The sequence below is a fragment of the Typha latifolia genome, chromosome 7 (genome assembly GCF_019914945.1).
Source record: "Typha latifolia isolate L0001 chromosome 7, TyphaL0001v2, whole genome shotgun sequence".
Classification (NCBI taxonomy): domain Eukaryota; kingdom Viridiplantae; phylum Streptophyta; class Magnoliopsida; order Poales; family Typhaceae; genus Typha; species Typha latifolia.
The window spans coordinates 1,418,146-1,443,797 of NC_133092.1; the positions used below are offsets into that span (position 1 = coordinate 1,418,146).

General features: G+C 38.0%; 4 protein-coding genes across 6 annotated transcripts; 2 read left to right on the top strand and 2 right to left on the bottom strand.

Moving 5' to 3' along the window:
* Positions 1-697: 697 nt before the first annotated feature.
* Positions 698-4,222, bottom strand: LOC140791974 (probable serine/threonine-protein kinase PBL7). Its single transcript, XM_073142714.1, has 6 exons — positions 3,621-4,222; positions 3,260-3,525; positions 3,029-3,164; positions 2,016-2,274; positions 1,712-1,844; positions 698-1,293 (listed from the first exon to the last, which is right to left on the bottom strand). Exons 1-6 carry the CDS (start codon positions 3,766-3,768, stop codon positions 1,024-1,026), a joined length of 1,212 nt encoding a protein of 403 aa, XP_072998815.1. The 5' UTR covers positions 3,769-4,222; the 3' UTR covers positions 698-1,023.
* A 1,007-nt stretch (positions 4,223-5,229) lies between these two features.
* Positions 5,230-8,556, top strand: LOC140791975 (mitochondrial dicarboxylate/tricarboxylate transporter DTC-like). Its single transcript, XM_073142716.1, has 6 exons — positions 5,230-5,594; positions 5,895-5,978; positions 6,602-6,663; positions 7,111-7,472; positions 7,913-8,127; positions 8,220-8,556. Exons 1-6 carry the CDS (start codon positions 5,475-5,477, stop codon positions 8,274-8,276), a joined length of 900 nt encoding a protein of 299 aa, XP_072998817.1. The 5' UTR covers positions 5,230-5,474; the 3' UTR covers positions 8,277-8,556.
* Positions 8,557-9,098: 542 nt separating this feature from the next.
* LOC140791973 (CBL-interacting serine/threonine-protein kinase 12-like) lies at positions 9,099-10,774 on the top strand. The gene has a single exon (XM_073142713.1). It carries the CDS (start codon positions 9,148-9,150, stop codon positions 10,549-10,551), a length of 1,404 nt encoding a protein of 467 aa, XP_072998814.1. The 5' UTR covers positions 9,099-9,147; the 3' UTR covers positions 10,552-10,774.
* Positions 10,775-13,511: 2,737 nt separating this feature from the next.
* Positions 13,512-18,124, bottom strand: LOC140791972 (protein MALE DISCOVERER 2). 3 transcript variants are annotated; one of them, XM_073142712.1, is made up of 12 exons: positions 17,873-18,124; positions 17,645-17,777; positions 17,347-17,418; positions 16,794-16,937; positions 16,596-16,718; positions 16,145-16,242; positions 15,604-16,056; positions 14,910-15,100; positions 14,703-14,835; positions 14,454-14,611; positions 14,193-14,381; positions 13,512-14,043 (listed from the first exon to the last, which is right to left on the bottom strand). In XM_073142712.1, the coding sequence occupies exons 1-12, from the start codon at positions 17,958-17,960 to the stop codon at positions 13,783-13,785; spliced, it is 2,043 nt and encodes a 680-aa protein (XP_072998813.1). In that variant the 5' UTR covers positions 17,961-18,124; the 3' UTR covers positions 13,512-13,782. The 3 variants fall into 3 exon arrangements, with proteins under 3 accessions (XP_072998813.1, XP_072998811.1, XP_072998812.1); XM_073142710.1 differs by having other exon boundaries at positions 16,145-16,209; positions 17,873-18,091; XM_073142711.1 differs by lacking the exon at positions 17,873-18,124 and having other exon boundaries at positions 17,347-17,407; positions 17,645-17,743.
* Positions 18,125-25,652: the final 7,528 nt, after the last annotated feature.

Genomic DNA, 25,652 nt, shown 5'->3' on the forward strand with positions numbered 1-25,652 from the left:
GCAGTCATGAGATTAAACAAAACTTTAGTTTTGTTTGGTATGATTGACGACAACTTTGGTCAGAAGTTCCATGCAAAAAATATAAAAAATAAAAACTTAGTCGGAAGTATCTTCTTCTTATGATTGACTATTGACATTAACCACTTCTGAGTATGTTAACATCAAATAGTTCTCTAATTAAAGCTTGATGGCGACTAGGTATGGAGTACAGGTGACAACGTTTAATGAAAGACTAATGTGTCCAGCTGTGACGCTGATTAAAAGCTTCTATCTTCCTGAATAGCGACATGGAGAACGACATGAACAAACTTGAACCTTTACCAATCTTTCTCAAGTTGAAAGGATTTACCTTTCTAGAATTGTTCATTATCAATCTTAGGTAGCAGGAATTTGCTTCTATTGTAAATATTTGAAGTGTTTTAGAAGATATAATTAAGAGCATAGTGGACTGCAATGAAACATAATAGTCCTCAACAACACCAAAATATTCATATTATAACCAGACTAAAGATGGATAGAGGAAATAGGCCTCAAAGAACATAATGGACTGCAGCTCATTAACTCTGTTATGCTAAGAAGAAATAAGTTGAAGATGTAGGAGTAATCCAATAGGCAGTTCCCACTTCAATACATTCAAACAATTGATGCTCAACCAGTCTCAGAAAGATAATCTATATACTGTTAAAGCATAGCAATGTAAAGAGCAAGAAGTGTAGATCTGGCATTAAAAGCGATTTTCCACTATCCAATATAGATGTCATCACCAAATTAGGTACTATGAAGCCCTTAAAACTGTGAACTTACTTACCACGCTAATTGCCATACAAGAAATTTACTCTTCTTACAAAATGGAGCAGCTCACCTGCTTCAGCTACAGTTCACTAGCTAAACAAACTCAAATTCTAATTAAAACCTCCAACGTTAGAGTCAAAGGTATCGAATGACAGTCATTCATCTTCTTATACCAGTTGTTAGTTTCCAAATTATTAATTCAGAGAAACTTGAAGCATTCTGGTTGCAAACTCAAGAGTTGGTTTTACCAAAGTCAGGTGACACTACAGGCTTGGAAGCATGAAAGCTAGAGCTGCAGCCTTTTGCATTCGGCCTGTTCTTAACGAGAGGGACGAGTGACTGGACAACATCTGCCATTAAAGGTCTGTAATCAGCCTCTGGTTGTACGCACATGGCAGCAATCGCAGCCACCTGAACAGCATCCTTCATTGTGTACTGACCTTCCAATGCTGGATCCATGATCTGTACAACTTTTTCTCTGTCGCTGAGGCAAGGCAGGGCCTTTCATTACGACAAGAGATTGCCAAATTAGATAAAGAATGGATTTGTAATGAAGAATTGAAGATAGTACAAACAGCATGCAGAAAACCATAAAGAATTTAAGGTGACTTCTTCAGACCAACATGCAAAATGGAAATGTGAAATTCCTAGTGAGATTAATTAGTTATCAACATAATTACCAAAGTTTGTTGGTTATACAGTCCTTCATATAACGTCACTGCATTTCTTCTTTTAGACAAATTGTGTTCAGTTCGAGAGTAAAACCACAGAGAAATATCAAGATGTGAAAAAAACCTAACTAGCACTTCTTTCACTAATGCCAACTTTTCTACTTCTCTATCGGGATAAGTGATCTCACACAATAAGAAGAATGCAGCATGAATCGGTAATTAGGATCATAAAAGAATATAATACTCACCCAAGTCACAAGAACACCTTCCCCAGGAGGCCTCTTCATGTCTACTGGAACCCTGCCAGTAAGCAGCTCCAAGAGCACAACTCCATAGCTGTATACATCTGATTTAGTAGTCAAATGTCCAGTTAAGGCATATCTGTATAGATAAGAATGGATACTCCATGTTAGAATATTACAAATAAGCACCAGAGAAGTATTGCAGGACTAAACATTGATATCAGCATGTTTGATAGTCAAAAGATTAAGATGAGAAATTCCACAAAGACAAGAAATTCACGATAACAACAAATAAGGGATTTGTTTTTACTCAGGGGCAACATATCCTTGGGTGCCTAAAACTCGTGTTGAAACATGGCCACCAGCTCTATCAGATCCAAGCTTGGCCAAACCAAAATCTGAAACTTTGGCATGGAAGTTCCTATCCAAGAGGATGTTGCTGCTCTTGAAATCCCTATGGATGACAGGTGGAGTTACATGCTCATGAAGATATTCTAGTCCTTTTGCAGCTTCAAGAGCAATTCTCATTCTTGTATCCCAATCTAACTTTGAAATACCACCAAAGGAACCTGCAAGTACCAATTAAGATCGTAGACAAACAGTGAAGACAGTGTTACAAAACGTGCCTAACAAGTATTTAGAGACAAAATGCATCAGAACATGCTTAGGAGTCTGTTACTCTGTTATTTGACAGATGAAAGAGAAAAAGTTTGAATGGTTTGATCTACGATGATAGCATGGCTTAGGCCATTTGTACCATACTAACTGTAAGTCCCATTATTATTTCTCCAAAATGCTTTTGATACTGGAGAAACAAATACAGGCCAGCTGAAAACAGAAAAAAAATCAACCGAAATGTATAATTAACATTCTTCCATTGTCTATGACCCTACTTCAATGACGGCTAATGCTGTTCACATGTCCTCGGAAGGCATTCAATCTTTCTTCTCACACTCTATGAGAAGCAGTAGTATAAATTTGTCCACTAAGAAGCAAACCCAAAGTATACCGATTTGCATATCTAAACAGATATATGAACTTAAGACAATGCATTAGTAGTTAACCCTACACATTAGACAGAAGTGTTGATCCCTGAGAATATTTTACCCCTTAGACAAAAAAGTTATGAAGTCCTTGCAGTAATATGGCCCCAAAACTTTTACAACAATATGCTCCAAGTCCGTGATCCTAATGCACCACTTAGCCAGACTTCCATATTAATCATATCGATCCCGAGCAGACCATTGTCTAAAACCCTAAACCCCCTTTCTGCAAGCATTTCTATAACTCAATAAGCAAAGATCAAATAGGAAACGATCATGCCTCCACTTGGATAGAGATGCTCCTGTAATCCACCATTCGCCATGAACTCATACACCAGAAGCCGGTGACCGCCATCGGAGCAATGCCCGATCAACCCTAATAGGTACGGCGAGCGTAGGCGAGTGAGCAACTCCACCTACATTTCCAAATATCCAAACTTTATCCGATCAACAAGGACCCCAGCAACTTTTAACAACGGAAATCAAAACATCTATAATGGATACAAGAGACCTCCATCTTGAACTCCTCTTCCCCTTGCTTCCCTGGCCGATCCATAAGCTTGACAGCAATCTTCCTCCCATCAGGGAGTACTCCCCTGTATACCGATCCAAAGCTCCCATGTCCCACCACATTGCCTTTCCCAAATCCACCAGTAGCCGCATGCAGCTGCTTGTATCCGAACACCTGCACACCTCTCTCGCTGACAACCACGGGAGCTTCTTCGTCTCCTTCCAAAGGCGTCTCCTTTTCCTCTTTCTCTTCCTTCTCCGCCACCTCTGACAAAGGAACCAAGGACCCATCAGCCTAAAGCAAGTGAAAGAGAAAGAAAAGAGAACGGGGAAATGGGGCAGGGAAGTGAAAGGGATCTCACTGTTAAGGGACTTGAGGTGCTTGGAAACCTTGTTGCTGATGTAGCAATAGTAGCTGAAGGCAACGAGGAGGGAAGTTAAAGAGAGTGCGGCTAAGACTACGATTACGAGAAGAGCCACTCCCTCCTCTCTCTTGTAGTCTCCCTCCATTTGGGTATAGCAAGAGAAGAAGAACGCTCTAAACTTGGACTAACTTTGTGATTCCAATGGCAGGAAGGGAGAGAGGGAGAGCGCCGAGGAGAAGAGCAGCGGAGGAGACAATGAACAGATGAAGTGCTGGAACTGAAGCGTGAGCACTGAGAGCAGGGTGTGCGTAGAGAGAGAGAGAGAGAGAGAGAGAGAGAGAGAGAGAGAGAGAGAGAGAGAGAGAGAGAGAGAGAGAGGATCCTCTGCAACGTAAAATTTGGGATTTTAATACAACCTTTATGCATTGGCTCTTGAAACATTCACAACCAATCAGGAGATGCCCAAGTACCATAAATGAAGCAAATTCCTGCAGTTGGGCAGTCTTCTATTTACGACATATCCTTTCAAAGAAAAGTTGGGAGAGAGAGAGAGAGAGAGCCAAAGGAAAAGTCATCAAAAAGATTAAGTAAGTGGGGTCAGCGGTTCAGAGCAGAATGCTACTATTTCTGTGGAGTTATTGGTGAGGGCTTTCGACCGTTTCTGATTAATTAATTATTTCCTCGTGATAAGTTCTGATTTAGCCAGGGGGTCTACGATGGTTTAGGGCTGGCTCCTAAGTGGGATAATGTGCTCCTAATTTAACCTCTTGTATTAATTATTTTTAGGAAAATTTTCAATTAAAACCTTATATTTAATCAATTTTTTGTGACTACAAAGGGTCTTGGGCTTCAGATGGGCTTCATCCAGAGCTTAAGTGGACAAAGGACTGAACAAATTTAGTAGAAGGGAATAGATATGGATGATGGCCCATGGCCCGTGATCGGGTTCGTACTTCAATCAAATCCGAAACCCGAGACCCGAAACCACGCACCGTTTCGTTACTTTCGTACTCGACTTTCCCAAACATCGTTACAACATTTGGAATAATAAGTGATGCAGTTCTTTTGAGGTTTTCTTTACCTCTTGAATGCGAAAAGAATAATGCGGATAGATAGAAACAAACTATTGTTTTTTTTTTTGTGTGTGTGTGGGGGGGGGGGGGGGGGGGTTGGGTCCATAAAAGATTAATATATAATAATTGTGGTAGGAAAGAAAAGAGAAGTATGAGGCTGTAAAAGGTTTGCATTTATGGATCACTAACGGCTATCCAACCCAATCAACTTGGGTCATGGGCATCCACATCTATTGTTACTTTTTCTATCCACTTATCTTTCCCTCCTTATAGATTCAATTGTCTAAATAGTTCTTGTTTTGCGTTGGCTATTGGCATATTAAAGATTCACATATCCCGTGATTTTTCTTTGTAATAAGGAAAAGAATAAGTACGTTGCATGTTAAGAGCTTGTGGGCAATGGAAGTGTAGGTCTAACGTTGGAAGCTAGATTTCTCGTTTAACTGATCTAACTCTGTTAATGCTCATTATGTTTTCATGTAGAACATTTAGGTAGTTATCTTATAAGTACTCCTTAAGAGTATTTTAATAAAGAAATAAAGTAATCTAAGCACGCATCGGAACTAGCACCTTGACAAAAAGAAGAGATGTGGGTCCCCCGATCTTCACGACGGCGAGCCGTTGGAAGCTCTAGGAGTTCTTGATCGCTTCTCGGCCTATTATTTAGTACCATCATCTCTCTAGAATTAGGTCTCTTTGCTCTCTTCGCCTTCATCCCCAAAGTCCAAGAAGCCTCACGTCTCGATCTCTCCCACTCTCTTCGCTTCTTTGGACAACGATGGCGGAGGCGACGCCGAAGAAGCCAACGGGTGTTTGGAGCACCGTCAAGCCCTTCGCCAATGGCGGCGCTTCGGGGATGCTAGCCACATGTGTCATCCAACCCATAGATATGATCAAGGTGCATCTTTTTCTTCCTTTCCTAGTTCACAATTTGATATGATTGAATGAAATGATGAAAAGATTGGATTTTGGGGGGCATCAGTGGCGGCGCCTTAATCAATTCGACTGAAAAGGTTGTCGACTTCAATTGTTCGGAGGATTGGACCTAGTTTGTTTTATTTGTAATCTTGTAGATCCAAGAAAGAAAGCTTTTTTTGTGGTATTATTGTAATGGATATTTAGTTGCTGGCGGAGCTTTTAGATCCAGCGTAAGTGAGTGTTCTTCCGGGTTGTTGAATTGTTTTTCTATGGTTTTCAGGTGAGGATCCAATTGGGACAGGGGTCGGCAATGCAGGTCACGAAGAACATGCTTGCCCAAGAGGGATTCGGATCCTTCTACAAGGTCTGCTCTTCTTTCTCTTTTCTTCTCCTTTTTCTTTTCCTTCTTAGTTTTCTATTTTCAAATTGTTAGCATGTAATCGTCCCTCATCTAAGTGAAGGTATTTTGGATTTCAAAGATAAATGAGTATCTTTTCTCATGTTCAGGTAGATTTTGTTGTGTTATTTTGCCATGTTTTATTAGTTTGAAGTGGATAAAGACATTCAAGGGCGAAGCAACTTGTGTACATATTCCACAAGTAAAGATTGCATTTAGGCTGTAGCATACAAGAAAACGAATATAATTTATCTCAATATCATGTCTCATGGCAAGTGGAACATCAGCACAGTTATAGATTGTCAATGGAGTTCTGTCAATGATTGGTTTTTCTTGAAGTATTTAGAAAGAAGCAAGTGTAATATAAGCTTCTGATAGCCATTTAAACTTTACAAACTTCTTGTCAGAATATAGCCATTTCAGTTTATCTTCTTCTTTTTTTCTCTTGATTGAATAACATTGGCCTTTTTTGTTGTCTATTTTGTCCATGATTTCATAGACACTCAGTTGTTCACTTGCGAAAGCTGATGTGATGTTTTTGAACTCTCATCTTTCTTTACTTGGTGATGATTAATTTGCTATGGAATCAGGGACTCTCAGCCGGTTTACTAAGGCAAGCGACTTACACAACTGCACGACTGGGATCCTTCAGGTTAGTTTTTGTATTTTGATCTTCCTTCAAATTCGTATTGTAGAAATATACTGTTAAATTTCATAACTAACAGTAGAGGAAAAATGAACTTGCATCATGTAGAAATATTCTGTTAGATTTCATAACTAATGGTGGAGGGAAAATGAACTTGCGTCATGTGAGGTACGGTGGTTGTTTCTTAAAACAATGAGCTTGTGTTAGCCATCAATCTTTGCATATTTTCTGTCTTTACCACTGAGGCTAGTCAAGCTGCTCTGAAGAATATAGAGCCCCAACTATTCTGCAAATTGACTTAATAAACTAGTTATAGGCATCTCTAAACTGTTTCGGGATACTCATGATTGTTGTTTTATGTATAGTTCTGTCTTTTGGAGTTAGGTATTTGATTAGTAGTGTTATTCTTTCCGAGATGAAAATCTATTTAGCAAGTGAATTTCTATTGCTCAGAGTTTTGACAAACAAGGCAGTTGAGGCCAATGATGGGAAACCACTGCCGCTGCTTCAGAAAGCTTTTATAGGTCTCACAGCTGGAGCAATTGGAGCATCTGTTGGTAGTCCTGCCGATTTGGCACTTATTAGAATGCAGGCTGATGCAACTCTACCACTAGCACAACGGCGAAATTACAAGAATGCTTTCCATGCTCTTTACCGTATTATTGCTGATGAAGGGGTTCTAGCACTTTGGAAAGGTGCAGGTCCCACTGTAGTGAGAGCAATGTCGCTAAATATGGGCATGCTTGCGTCTTATGACCAGAGTGTTGAGTTTTGCAGGGATTCACTCGGTTTTGGAGAAGTTAGTACTGTACTAGGTAAGCTGGTAAAAGTTGTTTGGAAGTTTTAATTTGAAAATGATGATAGATCTTTCTACTAAAAAATTTATATTTGAGATAATCTCGTAACTTGATGTAGGAAGTCAAAATTGGATCTGTATTAGATGGCAAGGGAGAGAAATGTATAACGAATCATGTGAAATTACTCTCAAAGCAGAATTTTGATGCTTTTTTTTATTTATCCTTTTCTTCTTGTGTAAATTAGACCACCTAAGTTATAAGAATATTATAAATTGCAGTTCATAAGAATTTAAAGTCAAATCGTTATGTTCTGCCAACATTTGTAAATCAGAAACCTAGTTGAGTATCCTTCAAAGATAATGAGAAACTCTTTGGATGGTCTGCAATATTAGGATGCATGGTTCTCTTCGGGAGAATGATTTGATCCTAATATGTGCTAATTTATCTTCTCTTTGCAGGGGCAAGTGCCGTTTCAGGATTCTTCGCATCTGCTTGTAGCTTACCCTTTGATTATGTCAAAACACAAATTCAGAAGATGCAGCCAGATGCAACTGGGAAATATCCTTACACTGGGTCTCTGGACTGTGCCCTCAAGACATTAAAGAGTGGAGGGCCTTTCAAATTTTATACCGGCTTTCCCGTCTACTGCGTGAGGATTGCGCCGCATGTCATGGTAAAACTACATGCTGTCCAGCTCTCGATTGGCTTCTAAACTATAAATGTCTTCTTCCCATGTTTAATTGTTTGAATTGCATCTTTATGCAGATGACTTGGATTTTTTTGAATCAAATCCAGAAGATGGAGAAGTCTGTGGGATTGTAGGAGTCCATGTAGTTCCGAGTGCTGTCAGTTTAATTATTTCTAATAACTCCCCGACTTGCAGAGCTTTAGGTTATGCTGTACCTTGGTTTTACGAGTCATAATAATTGATTATTTTTATATTATCTGGGAAACCACTCCCAGACGATTTCGTTTTGGGTTGACACAAATAGGAAGACAATTAACAGTTGAGTGCTCAACCTTGGATTAGCTTCTGTTGTGAATTAATTTTGAACTTATTCGTCCAAGTTTTATAATTTATCTAGATTTGGTCCTTTTTGTTTTTCTTTGTGTTACAAGCTTTTACACGATAAGTGATGATGATACATCATCAAGTCCGGAGCTTCTCTTGTTGTCTTCCCTTATCTTATACTTTGTAGCTGTTGGATATTGCAATTTTTATTGATTCTAAAATCATGCTTCAACTTTAGGCATAATTATGGGGAACAATTTGTAATTTTACTCTACAAATATATTTTAAACTTAAAGCATGTCATCGAGATTCATCTGTGTGGAGATAAATTCGTAATATTAAATATCTAAAATTAATCATTTCCGTGTCTAACTCCATAACTACCTATAACTGATTTATATTAACGGATCTCATCTTACCGTTAAAATGACATCATTTTAGATTTGACTTCTTTAGACAAGAGATTTTAGAGGAATATTCGTTCCAAGATTCTTGTAAATATACTTTTTAAAATTAAGTTTTTGTACACCTATCACATTGTGCACGTGACCCCAGCGCTCCCTTTGACCTAACGTGCACCATGAGAGATGAGCCGTCAACTTAGCCTCTCTCTCTTATTTAAGTCCACTCGTCTTTGCTTCTTCTTCGCCCCCCTCTTGAACTTTCTCGCTCTCTCCTCCAATGGCGGAGAAGAAAGGCCTCCTTCTCGGGCGTTACGAGGTGGGCAGACTCCTCGGCCATGGCAACTTCGCGAAGGTCTACCACGCTAAGAACCCCACTACCAAAGAGGAGTACGCCATCAAAGTCCTGGACAAGGAGAAGATTTTCAAGTCCGGCTTAGTCGGCCACGTCAAGCGCGAGATCGCGATCCTCCGCCGCGTCCGCCACCCGAACATCGTCAAGCTCTTCGAGGTCATGGCCACCAAGTCGAAGATCTACTTCGTCATGGAGTTCGCCCGCGGCGGCGAGCTCTTCAACAAGGTCGCGAAGGGAAGGCTCCAAGAGGACGTCGCGAGGAAGTACTTCCAGCAACTGATCTCCGCCGTCGCGTTCTGCCACGCGAGGGGCGTCTTCCACCGCGACATCAAGCCGGAAAATTTATTGCTTGACGAGAATGGCGATCTCAAAGTTTCTGATTTTGGACTCAGCACCGTCGCCGATCAGATTCGGCATGATGGTCGTTCTCATACCTTTTGTGGAACTCCGGCTTATCTTGCTCCGGAAGTACTCGCACAGAAGGGATACGACGCCGCAAAGGCGGACATTTGGTCGTGTGGAATCGTGCTATTTTTGCTTATGGCTGGGTACCTCCCTTTCCAGGATCGTAGTCTCATGATCTTGTATAGAAAAATCTTCAAAGGCGACTTCCGATGCCCCAAGTGGTTCTCGTCTGGGCTTATCAGTCTTCTCCGCCGGATGCTCGTCACAATTCCTGAGAGAAGAATCACCATTCCGGAGATCATGGGTAAGAGATGGTTCAAGAAGGATTTTCGCCAAATCAAGTTCTACCCTGAGGACGACGAATTCCATAGCTCTGATGACATTGACTCACCAAAGGCGGTCGACGACGAATCTCATTCGTCCTCCTCCTCTGAGCCTAGCACTCCATCCACCATCAAAACCTCTGCTTCTTCCCCTTCTTTACTAGGGAGCCAGAAGTACGGATTGGGAATGCGGAGGCCGCCGAGCTTGAATGCGTTTGATATCATTTCTTTCTCTCCCGGATTTGACCTCTCGGGGCTGTTCGAGGAGAAAGAGGAGGAGACACGCTTCATGACAGCGGCGTCAGTGTCTCAGATTGTATCCAAGCTAGAGGAGATTGCCAGCTTGGTGAGCTTCACAGTGCGGACTAAAGATTGCAGGGTGAGTCTCGAGGGAACTCAGGAGGGGGAGAAGGGGCCACTGAGAGTTGCAGCGGAGATCTTCGAGATCACGCCGTCGCTTGTTGTAGTTGAATTGAAGAAGAATGCAGGGGATAAGATGGAGTATGAGGATTTCTGCAGGAAGGTGCTCAAACCGGGATTGCAGGACCTCATCTACAACCCATCGGCTTCTGAGGAAAATATATCCTCTGACTCAAAGTAGAAGAGTAGAGACAGTAACATTTTATTATTCTTTTTTCATCCATGCATATTCTTTCAGTTCATAAAATTCTTCAATCTTAATTTCTATTTGTTTTTGTTTGATAACAGTATCATTAGTACTGTAAAAGGAAAATTTCATACTTAGATCTGTACATTCATTGTTAGGTTAGGCTTTCTGCAATTCCAATAATAACATCTCATGCTTTTGTGGGAGAAGTTAAATCCATTGAGAGCAAAAAAATTTCTGAATTCTGATTGCTTGAAGTGGTTGTATTTGATCTCCTTATAGACGGCGCGTATCCGATGAGGGTCCTTGCATGTTTGGATTTCAATTCTCAAGGGATTAATTGGTTCTTTGAGCCTAGAATCATTTATCTTTTTGTTCAGGAGGATCTTGACAAACTTCCCATTTGGAGATCAATGTCTGCTCAAACAATGTATAGCATCAGCCTGAGTTTTTTTGGTGCAGTACTTCAAGGAAAGAACGCAACACCCATTTCCATTTTACTATTATCTCATAAACATTCGGCTAACTAATCAGGGTTAGATAATTAAATCTTGAGAATGTTATCCAAATTCTTCACGACAAAAAATGATGCAGTGTAGATCTTAGTCCTTTTCAGAAGCTTAATTATTTAGTCATGGAAGCATATCAGATCAATCTTATACATAGCATCAGACTATAAATTTAGGAGAGAAGTATTCACCTATATCATATGTTCGGTGGACTGCAGAATATCTGCGATGAGAGTTGGCTTCTTAGTCAAGGTGTCAGAGGAGAGGATAAGAGTAATACGGAACATATTTTGCAAGTGATTGTGGCTAACTTTTATTTCTACGTTGAATAGATAAGATGATTTTCTTATTTACTTATACACTTACAACAATCAGAATCAGCGAAAAGCAGGACTTACTGCTAGCATTTACTTTCGGTTCATGAGTTCTTCCTCCATATATAAGGAGGTCTTTTGGTATAATTACATCAGATTCTGATGTGAATGATTAATTCGACTCAAGCATGTTTAATTTGTAATCTCAGTGGTACTTCAAGTCTTCTAAACATTAAAACATATATATATATGTTGGATTGAATCTGAACGGCATTAGTAGGCTATCCAGATGTAGATTGTAGAATTGTGTGTTCAACTATTCTGCTATCATTTATTACCTCTGTCCTATCTGATAAATCCGCTTATTGAACTATATTACTTGATATCTCATTGTTAGCAATAATCAGAAAGAAAAATGGTTGCCGCATTATAGACTTTGTACTAATGTAAAGACTAATTATCTTATGCGAATGAGAATTGTCAGTAAAGAAAATCTTGGAATTTATATTTCTTTGAATCACTGTCAGTTTTTCTCTTGAAATTTATATATGTTTGAACAGCTGGTTGTGACTTACCTAATGGATTTAAGTTATTTGGTCCTTAAAACTTCTGCTATCAGGTATGTCAAGCTTTCCCTCTATGATCTTTTGTTAAAACTGTAGGAACTACTCCCTCAAACTCCATCAAAATTCTTACCATGCTCGGAAAAACGAGAAGGATGTTTCGTCTCGCAACTTCTGTATTTAATGGGCTTACACTGGATATATGTAACATTTTTCAATATGTGCGCAGTTGCTCCTCTTCAGATGTTTCTTTCACAGGAGGTATAGATTGTCAGTTTCCAGTTCCATTCACTCACGGTAGTCATGGAATATTGGCTAAGTGTCAGGAATAAATGAGCTCCCTCTACTTTTTATACTTGCAGTATTTTCACCAGACATTCTTTTAATTATTAATGAACAGTATTATTACTTGGGCTGTTTCCAGAATATAGCTATAGTTATGAGCAATTTTTGTGGTTTTATCTCATATAGCCAAAAGAAACAAAATTCAGGAATTGCTCTGCCTCTACTCTTCTTTTCAAGCTTATAGTTCCCTTCTCAATATATATATATATATATATATATATAAAGCTTCTATGGTTAGAGAAGGTAGGTCGGATCTGTTTGGATCGGATTTAAACCTTGGCTTTGTTATAGGTGGATTGGATCCGCATCGAGGGTTATTTGAGTGAAGTAGTCGAATAAAAGTCTGAATAACTCCGGTTCTATTCCGAACCCTTTATCCGTAAACAGTCGCGGGTCTCGGAAATCGAAGTGGTCGTCCACGATGGAGAGCGAAGTCGGCACCAAGCTCGTCCGCATCCTCTACTTCGTCGGCGCCGGAGGTATTCTTCTTTCCCTCTCTTCCTTACCCTCTCAATTCTTCTCTTTTCTTATCCCCCCCTCTATCTCTCTCTCTCGCTTCCCAAATCTATCGAACTCTATCTCCTTGTCGCCTTCTCGCAGTGATCTGCACCAAAGGGATCAACTTCTGGAGAGACTACGAAAGGAAGCAGGCCATCGCCGCCGCGAGCACGGCCGAGTCGCCGCAGACGCCGGCGGAATTGGTCAACGGAGCCGCCGCGAAATCTTGAATCCGCTACAGATTAGGTCAGGAACTGTTCGGATGTGAACTTTGGCTAGTTTGGTTTGCTAGAACTGAGACTTTGTACTCTTGTTTACGTTGCAAACAATATTAATAAAGATATATGATGCAAGCTATTCTTCAGTTATATCTTAAATAATTTATCCATATGCTTATTTATGTGAAAATAGAAATTCCAAAGGCTAGACTTATAAGATTCATGCGTACTTGAGCAATTCATGATTAATTTTTTTGAACATTTCTTTGTGAATACACCTCTTTGCAAAAGACAAATTGAGGGCATGCAATCTCCCAAAGGGGCTAATTTTGCTGATTGCAATTGCTTGATCCGAGCACTGAGTTCCTGTCAGATCTTCATTGGTGTGAAAAATGAAAATCTATAACAACTTGTACAATTTTGAACATATATATAATTGCTTGCATATATTGATAGCATAGTCACAAAAAATGAAGTATATAGGAGTAAAAAGCTGTACTTCTGAACTATATAGAATCGAGTGCTCCTTATTTCTCATATCACATTACATTTCTTAGTACAGTTACAGAATAAATGTCTGGATTTCACTTTTCACCACACATAATCATTAATAACTCATGGGGTTGAAAAGGAATAGGCAGATATTGTAGGAGTGCGTTATGTGTGAGAGAGGTTGTTAGGGTGAAGTCAACATGGGAAGTAGGGAGACGATGATTATACCAAGTTGCTGCATTAACTCTAGAGGGAATTACAAAGCGGAACCACTTATAATTTTCTGCTAGCTTGCTTCCACAGAGAGGATCTCGAGTTCTGCCCACCAAAGAGGAGAAAGCCTTGGGTTTGCTGCATCAGGTGAGATTGCTAACACTTGCCTCAATTTAGTAGTAATCTCCTTCATCGTTGGCCTGTGCTTCGGATCTGAATGAATGCACTCCTGAATCACCTCACATATGATTTCTAGCTCGGTACTCTTGTAGTTCTTTAATGTTGGATCAACTAGATTTCTGATATTACGCTTGTCATTTAGATACTCTGTAGCCTAATATATCAATAAGAATACATATTATCAGAACTGATGGACTTGGCAAGCATATATTTGAGGAATTATTGAACGAGTATGCAAAAATAGAATATTAAGGCAGAGATCATGTAGATCAGTGGGAGAGATAATATGAAGGCAGGTCTTACCCAATTTAGGAGGGAGCCTTGTTCTTCAGAATAAGGAAGCTTTCCAGATATAATTTCCAACATAAGTATGCCGAAATTATAAATATTGCTCAAAGAATCAACAGAAGGCGTCTCAGAAGGATCAAAGTCATCATCTCCAGACAGATTTTGTTTAGTTACAGCTTCTTTCCAAATGCTTATGTCAGCAATCTGCACAAGCCCATATTGATATAAACCAAAAGCTGAACTCGTCAATAAATTTAAGTGAAAATGTTGCTGTACCTTGGCAGCATAATCATCTGCCATTAAGATAACATTTGAACAAAGATCTGTGAGTTCCACAGGTGGATTAAGTTCATGCTGCATGTATTGAAGACAGTATGCTGTGCCCATAATAATCCTCATTCTTGCAACCCAATCAAGATGTTCAGACCCTTTCACTGCAAAAGCAAGTATCTCCATCAGTATTGTTTTTCACTTGTTTACCTCCCAGAACTAAGAAAAAGTTTTTCAGTTTAAGAATCTTCCTACCATGAAGATGCTCAAAAAGAGTCCCATTGGGAGCATATTCAAAAACCATCATCCTCATAAACGGCTCATCTTCTTCACAGTATCCAAGGAGATTTATGAAGTTTTTATGATTTACGCTTGATAATGTTTCTATCTACACTAAAGAAAGTGAGGCCATTAGTAGTTGTATCTTCAAAGTGAATGCATATCAAGTAAGTAGAATCAGACCTTTTTTCTGAAACGCATTTCTGCACGGTTAGACCAATCTTTGGCAGATGCTACAATAGTAGAGACAACGGCAATCTCGACTCCACTTGACAACGTGCCTTTGAACACAATGAATTCAGGATAACTGTTGATAATGTTGCTGAAATCCTCGCAAGCAGCTTCGAGTTCTGATCTATTTAATTTTGGTACCCCTGAAGATATCAAAATCACGTGACAATGCTGCATCATCCAAAATAACAATGGAAGATCTATATGAAACTAGACAATCCCATTAAACTAATTTAGACTAGACAACGAATCTAATAGGATTCTATATTTTGTACTAATAAGCCTGCTTCATAAGATCCGATCCACAGATAGTTGCTGGAAAATTAGTGCCTCTCAACAGAACTAAATAGAAGCAATATCTAACGAAAAGTAAATGTACATCTTCAAAATTATTCTCCTGACATAAATTATTCATTTGAAGTTGTCCTTGAATATTAATGGAAAGATTGTCTACCATGAAGGGAATTTAGAGACAATTCTTGATCTTTATATGCCAAACTGGACGGCGCAAGATAAGAGTTTTAATTTGGATTGAAGCAATTAAAAGTGAACTTGAGTTGGGCACTCTCTTCAATCTTCATCCAAAAGATGATCATAGCTCTGTTAATATCATTCTAGGAGAAAAATCAGTAAGGAAAACATTTACCTGTGATAAGTGCCTTTTGCAACTGACAACTTAATCCGGTCTTCCAAGGGCCTATCGTTGCCTGCCCACGGCCATGGCAAATTAATAGTGTGCCTGCAGCGAGGCTAAGAAGCAATACGGCTGCTGGAATTACAAGCCACTTTCCCAATTTTTCGATTAATGTAGGTTGGTGATTCTGTGGCTTTGAAGATAATGGATGAAAGTTGGGAATACTAGTAGAACCAGGAATTAGATTTGTCGGCATTGACGTTGTTGACAATTGATGTTTTGAATTCGGAACTGCTGGAAATGATCCACTCCCGGTAGAAGGAACCTCAACAGCTTCTACAGGAATCAGATGAATGCCACTACTTCCTGAAAGAGCAGGTAGATTGTTGGCTTCCTGAAGAAGCTTACGATGGACAAAACTCCAAGTTTCCTGTGGATTGCCCACTGTATATGGCTGGATGAAACCTGCAACACAGAGAGAATACACGTTACAGTATAATATGCTCTGTGGAAGTAATGCAGATTACAGTGACCTGCTATAATCCATACTCACTAGGTAAATTAGCACCATATTTTCCTTTGTTGCCACCTGAAGAAGATCCCATTTTGGATTTGAACCTATATGACAAAAGTACCTTTGTATCCGAAGAACTAAAGGAGTTTGAGAGATAAAAAAAGAGAAGCTATTTAAATCTCATAGAAGGTTGAAATATCAAGTGTATTCATAGAACTATCAGCCGGTGAAATTCCATATCAGATATATAAGCATTACAACAAATAGAATAACAAACAAACGAGAACTCTCGAATGCAGTAACAATGCAGGTGTTCAACAAAGTAATCATTTGTATTTTCTACTTCTAGATTAGGAAAACAAAGTATTACAAATCATATGTAGTAAGAAGTTAGATCCTATTTTTTGTGGGAAGAATCATTGTTTTAAGGCATTCAGTGATTAAATGCAGTAACCAGCATGTATAATGGAAGAACTGAATAGTCTCTTACCAGCAATCAACTTTTCTATTTACACAGCGAACTCTAGTAGCTTCATCATGATAGAAGCTTCGGTTGCATTCTTGCATCTTAACGGAAGATGTAGCACCACGAAATTTGTTGTCACAAAGCAGACTAATAAAATAAGAGAAAAGGAAAATTAAAGTCTATTTGAAGAAATCAAATTGAAGATTAATTTGTTTGACATACAGGTACTTGAGTGAGTGCATTTCCCCTAATTCTACTGGAATTGTCCCATCCAAATTATTGCTGCTCAAATCCAAGAGTTCAAGCATGGTTAGCCCTCCAATCTCCTTAGGGATTGCTCCGTAGAAATTGTTCTTGTAAAGCACACTGCAGGCAAATGAAGCATTAATACATAAAAAAAAAATACAATTTGACAATGTTCACTTATCCAAAGGGGTGCTGCAAGAGTGCAGAAAGATACTACATATTTAACAGCAGTAATATAGAGAAAGAGAGATATATGGAGTTGCGCAAATTATCATGAGATCAAAATACTGAGCTATATTATGAAACTTTTGGAGTAGTCGATGCAAGTATCTAAAAATCAATTTGATTTGCGTCAATTAAATCTTCCATAGAAGCTATTTGTATACTAAGATGATAATTAGAGAAGTGAGGGCTATACTTGAATAAGGAACTTGCCAACTGGATAACTCATGATAAGGTTTGTAGAGATTTCATATGCTGCATCACTTCTGGGTTTTAAATTAAATTCCATATGAAAAGTTATACTTACAGAGATCTCAAGTGGCTAAGCTTTCCAATCCCATTCGCAAGCTTACCACCCAAACCCAACCCTGTTAAGTTCCTACAGGTGCAAGCAGATCAAAACATAGAATATAGGAAGGAAAACTAAACGAACAACAATTTACCCTTACTCTATTTGGAACTTCTACATCTTAGAATAGAAATCTTCAATAGAAATTTGAGGATCAAAATTTGTCTACAAAGGAATCAAGCACTTTGTTGAAAAATTCTAAATGCTATCACCCAAGAAATCCAGGGGAAAAAAGAGAGAAGGAAAATGGACTTACAACATCTCTACTTTACCATCAATGCAGTGAACACCAGACCAACCGCAGGGATCGCTGTCCCTGGAATCCCAATTCGCGAAAGCTCCATAAGGATCGATCTCCACTTTCGCACGAAACTCCAACAGAGCCAATCCTAAATTCCAAGAATCCATTTTCTCTAATTACCAATAACAACTACAACAATACCTCAAAAGATTGAAAGCAAAAAAGAATTTTTTTGCAATTTACCCTCGAGATTAAGCGAGAAGAATTCATCCGCCTGTAGTTGCACCATCAAGATAACCCACAAAACCCTGCACCACCATCTTCTTCCCATCTCTTTGCCGGCGACAAAGGACCAAAAACCAAACGCTCGCCAGGTTTCCCTCCTCTTCGCCCAGGTTTCGCGCGATCGCGCTTCCAAGAGCGACGAGATAACCGATCCGCTATGATCACTAAGTTTTACAATCAAATAAGAACCACGGTAGCGCCTTCTCCGTCTCTATCCCTCATCGTGTTTACATTTATCGAAGAATCAGCTAGTCGATTCGGACCAAATCGAAAGAGAGGATAGGAGATGGAGAAGAGAATTCAAGAAAGGGTAAAAGGAGCACACACATACTCTCTCTCTCTCTCTCTCTCTCTCTCTCTCTCCTTCCTATAGTTTGTTTAATTATTGGTGAATTAAGAGGCGAACAATGAATCGGGTCAGTGCGTCGGCGAGGAGACGTCGCCGGCGGCGGGAGAAGGGATTTTGGCGCGCGGCGGGAGGTTCGTATGGGTTTCGTTTGTTCGGTTTGGTTCGGTTTGGATGGATTGGAGGTGGGACCACCGCATCCATCGGGATCGGACGCGCAAATCTTTTTTCTCTCCACGTTCCATTTCCAAACAGTTTGACCGGCCCTCGCCCACCTCGAGCCCAGCCCATGGCCCAAATAGTATTGGGCTGGGCCAACGGAATTGGTCAAGCTTGAACGACTTCCAACTTATAACTTTTTCTCGTTTGGCCTTTCCTTTTTTACCAGAGTAGATAAAAAAGGAAAGGAAACATATATACGTGAGGAATTTTTGGAGATGAGAGATTGGTTATAAATACGCAAGAATACAAACATCTGCATTGTTTTTATGCCTGTTAAATTAGATACATGGGGATGGGAGTTGTACGACAAAATTCATGTATGCATGCATGCAGAAGAAAAGAAAGAGGCAGACAGAGGGCCCCCAGAGGAGAAGAAGGGCATATGGGACAATAGTTTGGTCGAATAAAATGCCTACGTTTGCGGCGGGACTTTAGCCAGAGCTAAGAGAGGGAGAGAGCTCTAGGATGGAGGACAGCCAACAGACAGGAAACTACTAGAGCTGATGGGGAAAAAAAAAAAAGAAACAGAGAGAATCTGTCTCGAGATGCGAGGTTGCGGATCTCAAAGCGCATTCAAGGGTTAGGAATTGAACTACTGAACCTTTCTGTAAAGATTTGACGTAAAAGTTGATTGTTTTAAGCTTGTTCTGGAGTTGTACACAAATTCTCTTTCAAGCCCACGTACCATGTTATGTATGTTGAGGTAATAAGACGAAAGACAAAGCTATATGTTGGACCACTGTTAATTAATATAAGTTTTGGGTCCACCCAAGAATGGCTTTATCTTAAGCCCTAAGATCCCAATACGAGTTTTTTTTTTAAAAAAAAAGGAAAGCAAAAAAATCCCTCCGAAGAATTCGGTGATCTCTGACACGATTACTTTGCATGTAATGCCAACGCTTTGTCCAGCCCAAGATAATAACAAAATCCCCTTAATTTCCAATGGGTGTTAGTGTGTTACTAAGAGGCGGTAAACTTCACGAGCACAATACAAGAGCTCCATAGAATTCCCTCCTAAGATTCTCCCCACTTCTCTTAAACAAACCCTTGGATCGACTTCCTATCTCCTCTCCTGTGAAGCTCTACCGACGATTCTTTTAAAAGAATTTTATAATTTGCACCCAACCTTTCACTTTTGTTATCATGAATACCCTGAAATATACATATTTATTATTTGGTCTCTCTATTTTTATTATTGCAAAAGTATTGTACCTTTAGATTGCCTAATTTAGATTTAACATAGAGATAAGTTAATTTAAGAGAAATGTATTAAAATCACCATATGTAATGCTTTTCTATTGATCCTTTTTCATTTTGATATTTATTATTCAACTCTTATGCCTAAAAATTACTGTTACATTAGCCTTCTTATATAGTTACCACATACATGAACCTTAATATTTCTGATTTTTTTTAAAAAAAAAGTCAAATAGCTAAAATAAGGAGTATTTTATTATTTTAGTTTTTATTTTAAAAAAATACTAAGAAAAAGTAAAACTAAATATGTTTGGTGTAAATAAATGATACAAAAGCACAAAAAAAGAGAGAGAGAGAGAGGGAGGATATAATTAATCTACAAAATCCACTATATTTTATATTGCTACAATAAAGACTGCAACTATATATATTTGCGTGATACTTAATAATATTAGTACTATAGTAGGAGTAGGATATTAGTTTGAGGCCTGGAATATTTGTCCTCTATGCAATTTGGAATCTCTATGGTTGTCGGATGAGCACAAGCATCCATATCTACGTGTGTATATATATATATATATGTATGCATGTAGATTAGTGCTGTAGACCTGTAGTGCATCAAGGTCTCTTGTGCTTCATGCTGCATATTGTTAATATATGATTGGTTTATGCAACGAAAATATGTTAATTAAGCTCTACTTGTTTGACTTATGAATCGGGTATTTTCCGCAATATGCCAAATTTTAGATCTCTATTGTGTTTGAAAACTTTGTGTATAGTGAAGTGACTGGCATCTGTCTCTAAAATAAGGATGCATGTTGACATATTAGGTTAAATTTAATTTAGTTGGAGTATTAAAATTGAGACAATAAAAATAAAATTAAAAGTTGAAGGATAAATATTAATAATAAACACAAAATATAGAATATTTTTAATAGCAGTTCATGACATCTCAAAAGTATTAAAACATGATACCTAATGATTTACGTGCGAAAGATATCAGATTCCAACCTTTTAATCTATAATTACACAAATATGAGCCCCAATGTACTCCAATTTAATAAAGAAATATGTTAGGATAGAGATTCCATGTGATTTAGCCTGTCACCTAATCCTCTAAACAATTCTCCCTCATCGTTGATCTAGTCTTCTCCCGAGGCCTCATCTTACTTACAAAAATTAACATAGCTGACAGCATAATTATAAAAATAATTAATCGATCCAATCCCTTTCTCACAGGCCACGACATGCAGCGCAAAATTCTCTTTGCCTTTTGGGGTGAGCTCCTCTCTGATATATTTATATATTTCAAATTGATCGTGGAAAGTAAATAGTTGGACTTTTGGGATAACGATGGGGGAGAGTGACGAGTCTCGAATAATTGGCTTTAATTGCAGACAAACCTTCCACTGTGATATTCCCAACACTATACCCCTCTCTCTCTCTCTCATCTATATATGTTTAACTCCTCGTTTGTTGTCTACTAATTAGCCCCATGCCCAAAGTATTCTGTCTTCTTTGTTTGGACTTGGGAAGTGTACATTGCCTAGTAAATTAACTAGACCAACAAAGACGACACTGTTATCTTGGACTATGCTGCATTCGGAGAGGGACCACATGGAAGTATAGGTTTGATGAGACTGTTCCATCTAGTGTGGTTGTTTACTTGTTTACTATGTGGAGATCAATGTTGGGGTGATCCGTTGTGAATCATACTTGTAACTCATCGATCAGGCACATTGTATAATTATAATTATATTTGAAATGTAATGTAAAGATAGTTGTATGATTAGAGCGGGTACTTATTGAATGTGTGTGATTAATACGCGGACACATATCTAATAATACACTTGAACTGATTATATCGGATCTTATACTTCCGGTCATCATCGAAAAATATATTCGAGTTTTTTTTATTTTTGAGCTGTGTGACGATGCAAATTTGATTATTTATGTGGAGAGAGGCACCAAGCTATAGCAAAAAAGTGAAACAATCTTGCGCTTTCCCTCTCTCTCCAATATGAAATTATTCTACATTTTGACTGCTGATAGAAGGCAGCTAGAGACTTCACAGTAACTATCCCTGAACAACCACCCAGGATGAGAAATTAATTCTCTCTGATTCTTCTTAATTTTTTTTATATATAAGTATCACCTTCCCACCTTCTCCAAACTATTCTATTTACGTACGGAGAGCCATTAATTTGCATGACAAGTCCACATATATATTATCCTCGTCAGATCCTCGTAGACTCATAAACCCACTAGTTTCTGTCAAACTTATGATGCATTTTTCTCTAAATTAATCCTTCGTTCAACTACCATCTTCCACTGGCTTTACCAGTGACGTGCTAGTTCCATAATTTGTTATAAGACTAGAGATCTACCAGATCAGCATGCATGGTGGCAAAAAACTAAGAAAGTAAATAGTGTTTAATTAACAGTGCGACGATCTTTTCGTTCTCAGTTTGTTTGGTACCTATGGACGAATTAAATATTAAATTGGGACTTATAAGTCTCAAATAGTCATGTTAATTTAATTAATTATCTTCTCTCGTAGCTAATATTCGTCTCTTAATTTTACTATCAACAACATCTTATTTATCATTTGACTTATCTATGATTATTGTAACTTAGCTTACGCAAAGTTGCTATGATTATTACGATATATATATATACAATACAGATGTCTTAAATAAATGTAAAAATAAAATACGTATACCATATGATTGGATACACTCTGATCCATTTATAACTCGAACCCGAACAATTCTAACTTGATTGGATTTGAGTCAACAAACCTTTGTACATCAATGAAATACTAACTTTTAAGACTAGACTCGTATATACTCTTAATTAGTTAGCTTTACCAAATCTAGAGCGGCCGATTGATTCTTGCACGGGTGCATAGCTTTCCACTCGCGGGGATGGCATGAACATCTTTCCTTGCCTTAAATGGTAGTAATCATGAGCCCAAACTTTTCCATGCATCCACCCTTCCTCCCCACCTAACCAACCTAGATTTCACGTCTTCCATGATTTGAGGATAGTTGACAAGTTTCGGTTGGTAGTTTGATGATATTAATCACAATCTCAATACCTCTTTTAGCTGCAATATGTATTCATTTCTTCCTATATGCAATGTATATGCAATGGAAGTTTTATTTTTCCCCCCTCCTTTTTTCGATTCAAAGATAGATGTTAATATATGATATTAAATTAGACGTACCAAGTCAAGTCTTCTCAGGCAATAGTGACGTAATATTTCATCTCGTATTTACGTACGTATGCAACCCTAAACTTGCCCCCAGAAAGAGTATATATATAGATAGATAGATACATACATACATATATAAATATATAAATGCTGATGGATGTGGACGCGAATGTATGCTTGGGAATATATTTTAGCATAACTATCAACTTTCATTAGTTTATAAGATAGATACAAACCGAGGTCAACTAGTAAAGCTAATCAGGTACATATTTTATATGTTAAAACATAGCTTAGATCGACGACAAGCTGTCAAAGTGGAAAGGAGGGACTAAAAATATGAGGGAAAGGTTCAGTTCACATGAGCAATTCTGTAGACCAAGAATAGGATTTCCATTATTCTATGTGGATACTGGAATTTTATGGGCTAGATCATAGATGCGAGACGTACGTTATTAATTTATATATCTCCTTCTAAAACTTAAACCCTAACCCGTGACCCCATCCACTTTTAAACCTTCTGGTGGTTGAGAGGCAGGTCCACTTCGCTTGATGGGATGATGAGAATTATTAAGAGAAGAGGAGAGGGGGTTTACTTGGATGGCTAGTATTGCTCTGATATGGACGTTAAGAGAGAAAGAAGGACGGAAGAAACCAGAAGGTCCTTTTTACTACCTGCTCTATGAGTAATTACATGACGAAGGTAAAAGAAAAACACCTTATTAATTATGTCAATATTTGACATTCGATCTATGTATTTTATTTTAAATATCTCAAAGATATTTTAATCTTTTAAGATTAAAAGTTAAAAAAGGGAACTAAACTTTAAGATTAAATTAGCTATATTTGAGGCATTTTTAATGTTTATCCGTTAGGTGAAAATTAATGCCCAGAAGAAATTTTAACCAATTTATAAAAAATAAACTTATTCCACTTGCATGGCTTTTTTTATAACTAACGTAGTAGATATTTGTGTACTTTAACAACTAATTGTACAAACTATGGGCGCGGTTTATCTACAGCCGAAGTTGTAGGAACTAGGAAACATCTGATGGATTATTAACTAATTTGTTGGGTAATTAGCAATCCACTGGTGACCAGCCTCTCAGTGTAGTTTCGAGAAAATTGCACTTTAGTTTGCCCCCACAGAGACCTGAGGGACTTGAAAGTTAATTAAGCTTATTAGGTTTGAATAATGACCAAGATTCTTGATTAATTATTAGGTGGCTTGTAGAATTTGCATATGAGAATTGCAGAGCAATACGTTTGTGGGTGTCCACAGAATAATCTCTGCATCGATTAAGATTGGCAAAAAATAAATAAATAAAAAAGTTAAAATTTTTCTAAGTCGGAAGAAACGTGTAGCTGATTCAAGTCTGACTCATTAGTTCGATTGAGACAGGAGTTCATATTTTCCGGAAGCATATCTTGATTTCTGCAACATAGCAGGCAGTGCCTGACCCATGATCCTTCCTCTGTTGCAGATCATAATATATTAAGTTTAAAGTTCTTAACCTTATTGTTTCTATGAGTTATTTCATTAAAAGGTTAATTACGGAAAAGACTCGTTAATTTTTGATTTGCATGTGCATTTACTCCTTATCCAATGGGCAAATTATATCACATATTTTTGGATGCACAAGTTAGAACAATGCTTAGAAATTTTTTTATCAAAAACCCTCTAAGTTAAATTAACCTAATAACAACTCGTAGAATAAATATTATTTGTATTACTTTGAAAATAAAATAAGCAAATATAAAAAATACCAACTTATATGACTTTAAAAGATGCTTCTTCTGAGCATTAGTGTCATTTTGTATCTATGGTTATTATTTACTTGAATTCATTTCTATAGTAACTATTCCTACTTTTTAGGCATTAAAATGAAAGAATCGTATGATAAATATTCGTATAATGGCAAAATGTGTAGTATTTTTTAAGATTAGTTTGCGCTAGCTTTAGAGAACAAAGTAGAGTTAACATAGTATTGATACATGGAATGTACAAAATAGAAATAGTTCTCGTAAATGATTACGAGGCAGCTACAAACTGAAATTGAAATCACTATATTATAGAATGTAAATTTAAAAAAAAAAAAAGAAGAAGAAGAAGGAATCTTACATGGTTGAACAATTCACACTTCTACTATCAAATTAAGGTTGTCATACAAGCTACAACGATTAAGACGGCCTACATAAAATTACGAGATCCCATCACTAGCGCAGCAGCTCCACATCACTAATCAAATCTTTTATAGTAATTAGATACCAATGTTACTTTTGCTATGCATGCTACGACACTTGAACTCCTCCCAGTTCCAAGCTCAACTTGGTGTATTAAGGATTCTTTATTTTATCCTTATAAATTAGTGTGATGAGTATGATTACATGACCGAAATAAAAATATACCAGATATTAATAAAAATAAAAGTGTAATGTATGAAAAATAGTCAGTTATATATCCGTCGCGTGGAATATTCTACTAATCGAGATCATTTACAAAGACAAAAAACACTCAAAGCAATATTTCCCCAGACGTGCTAAGTTTTGGCCCAATTGGGTTAGATCTAATTCACTGAGATTTGGAGCACTTTTAAGAGAGTTACCCAGATAAATTGCATGAGAGAAGTTGCAATTTGATGGAGCCAAGTTAGCTAATTAGCACTAGAAAGGCTATCTTCATGTAGGGGAAATTTTGTATGGTAGAATTAACTTGGAGTTGTAGCTTTCACTAAGGTTGCAAGTGTCAACTCTCATAC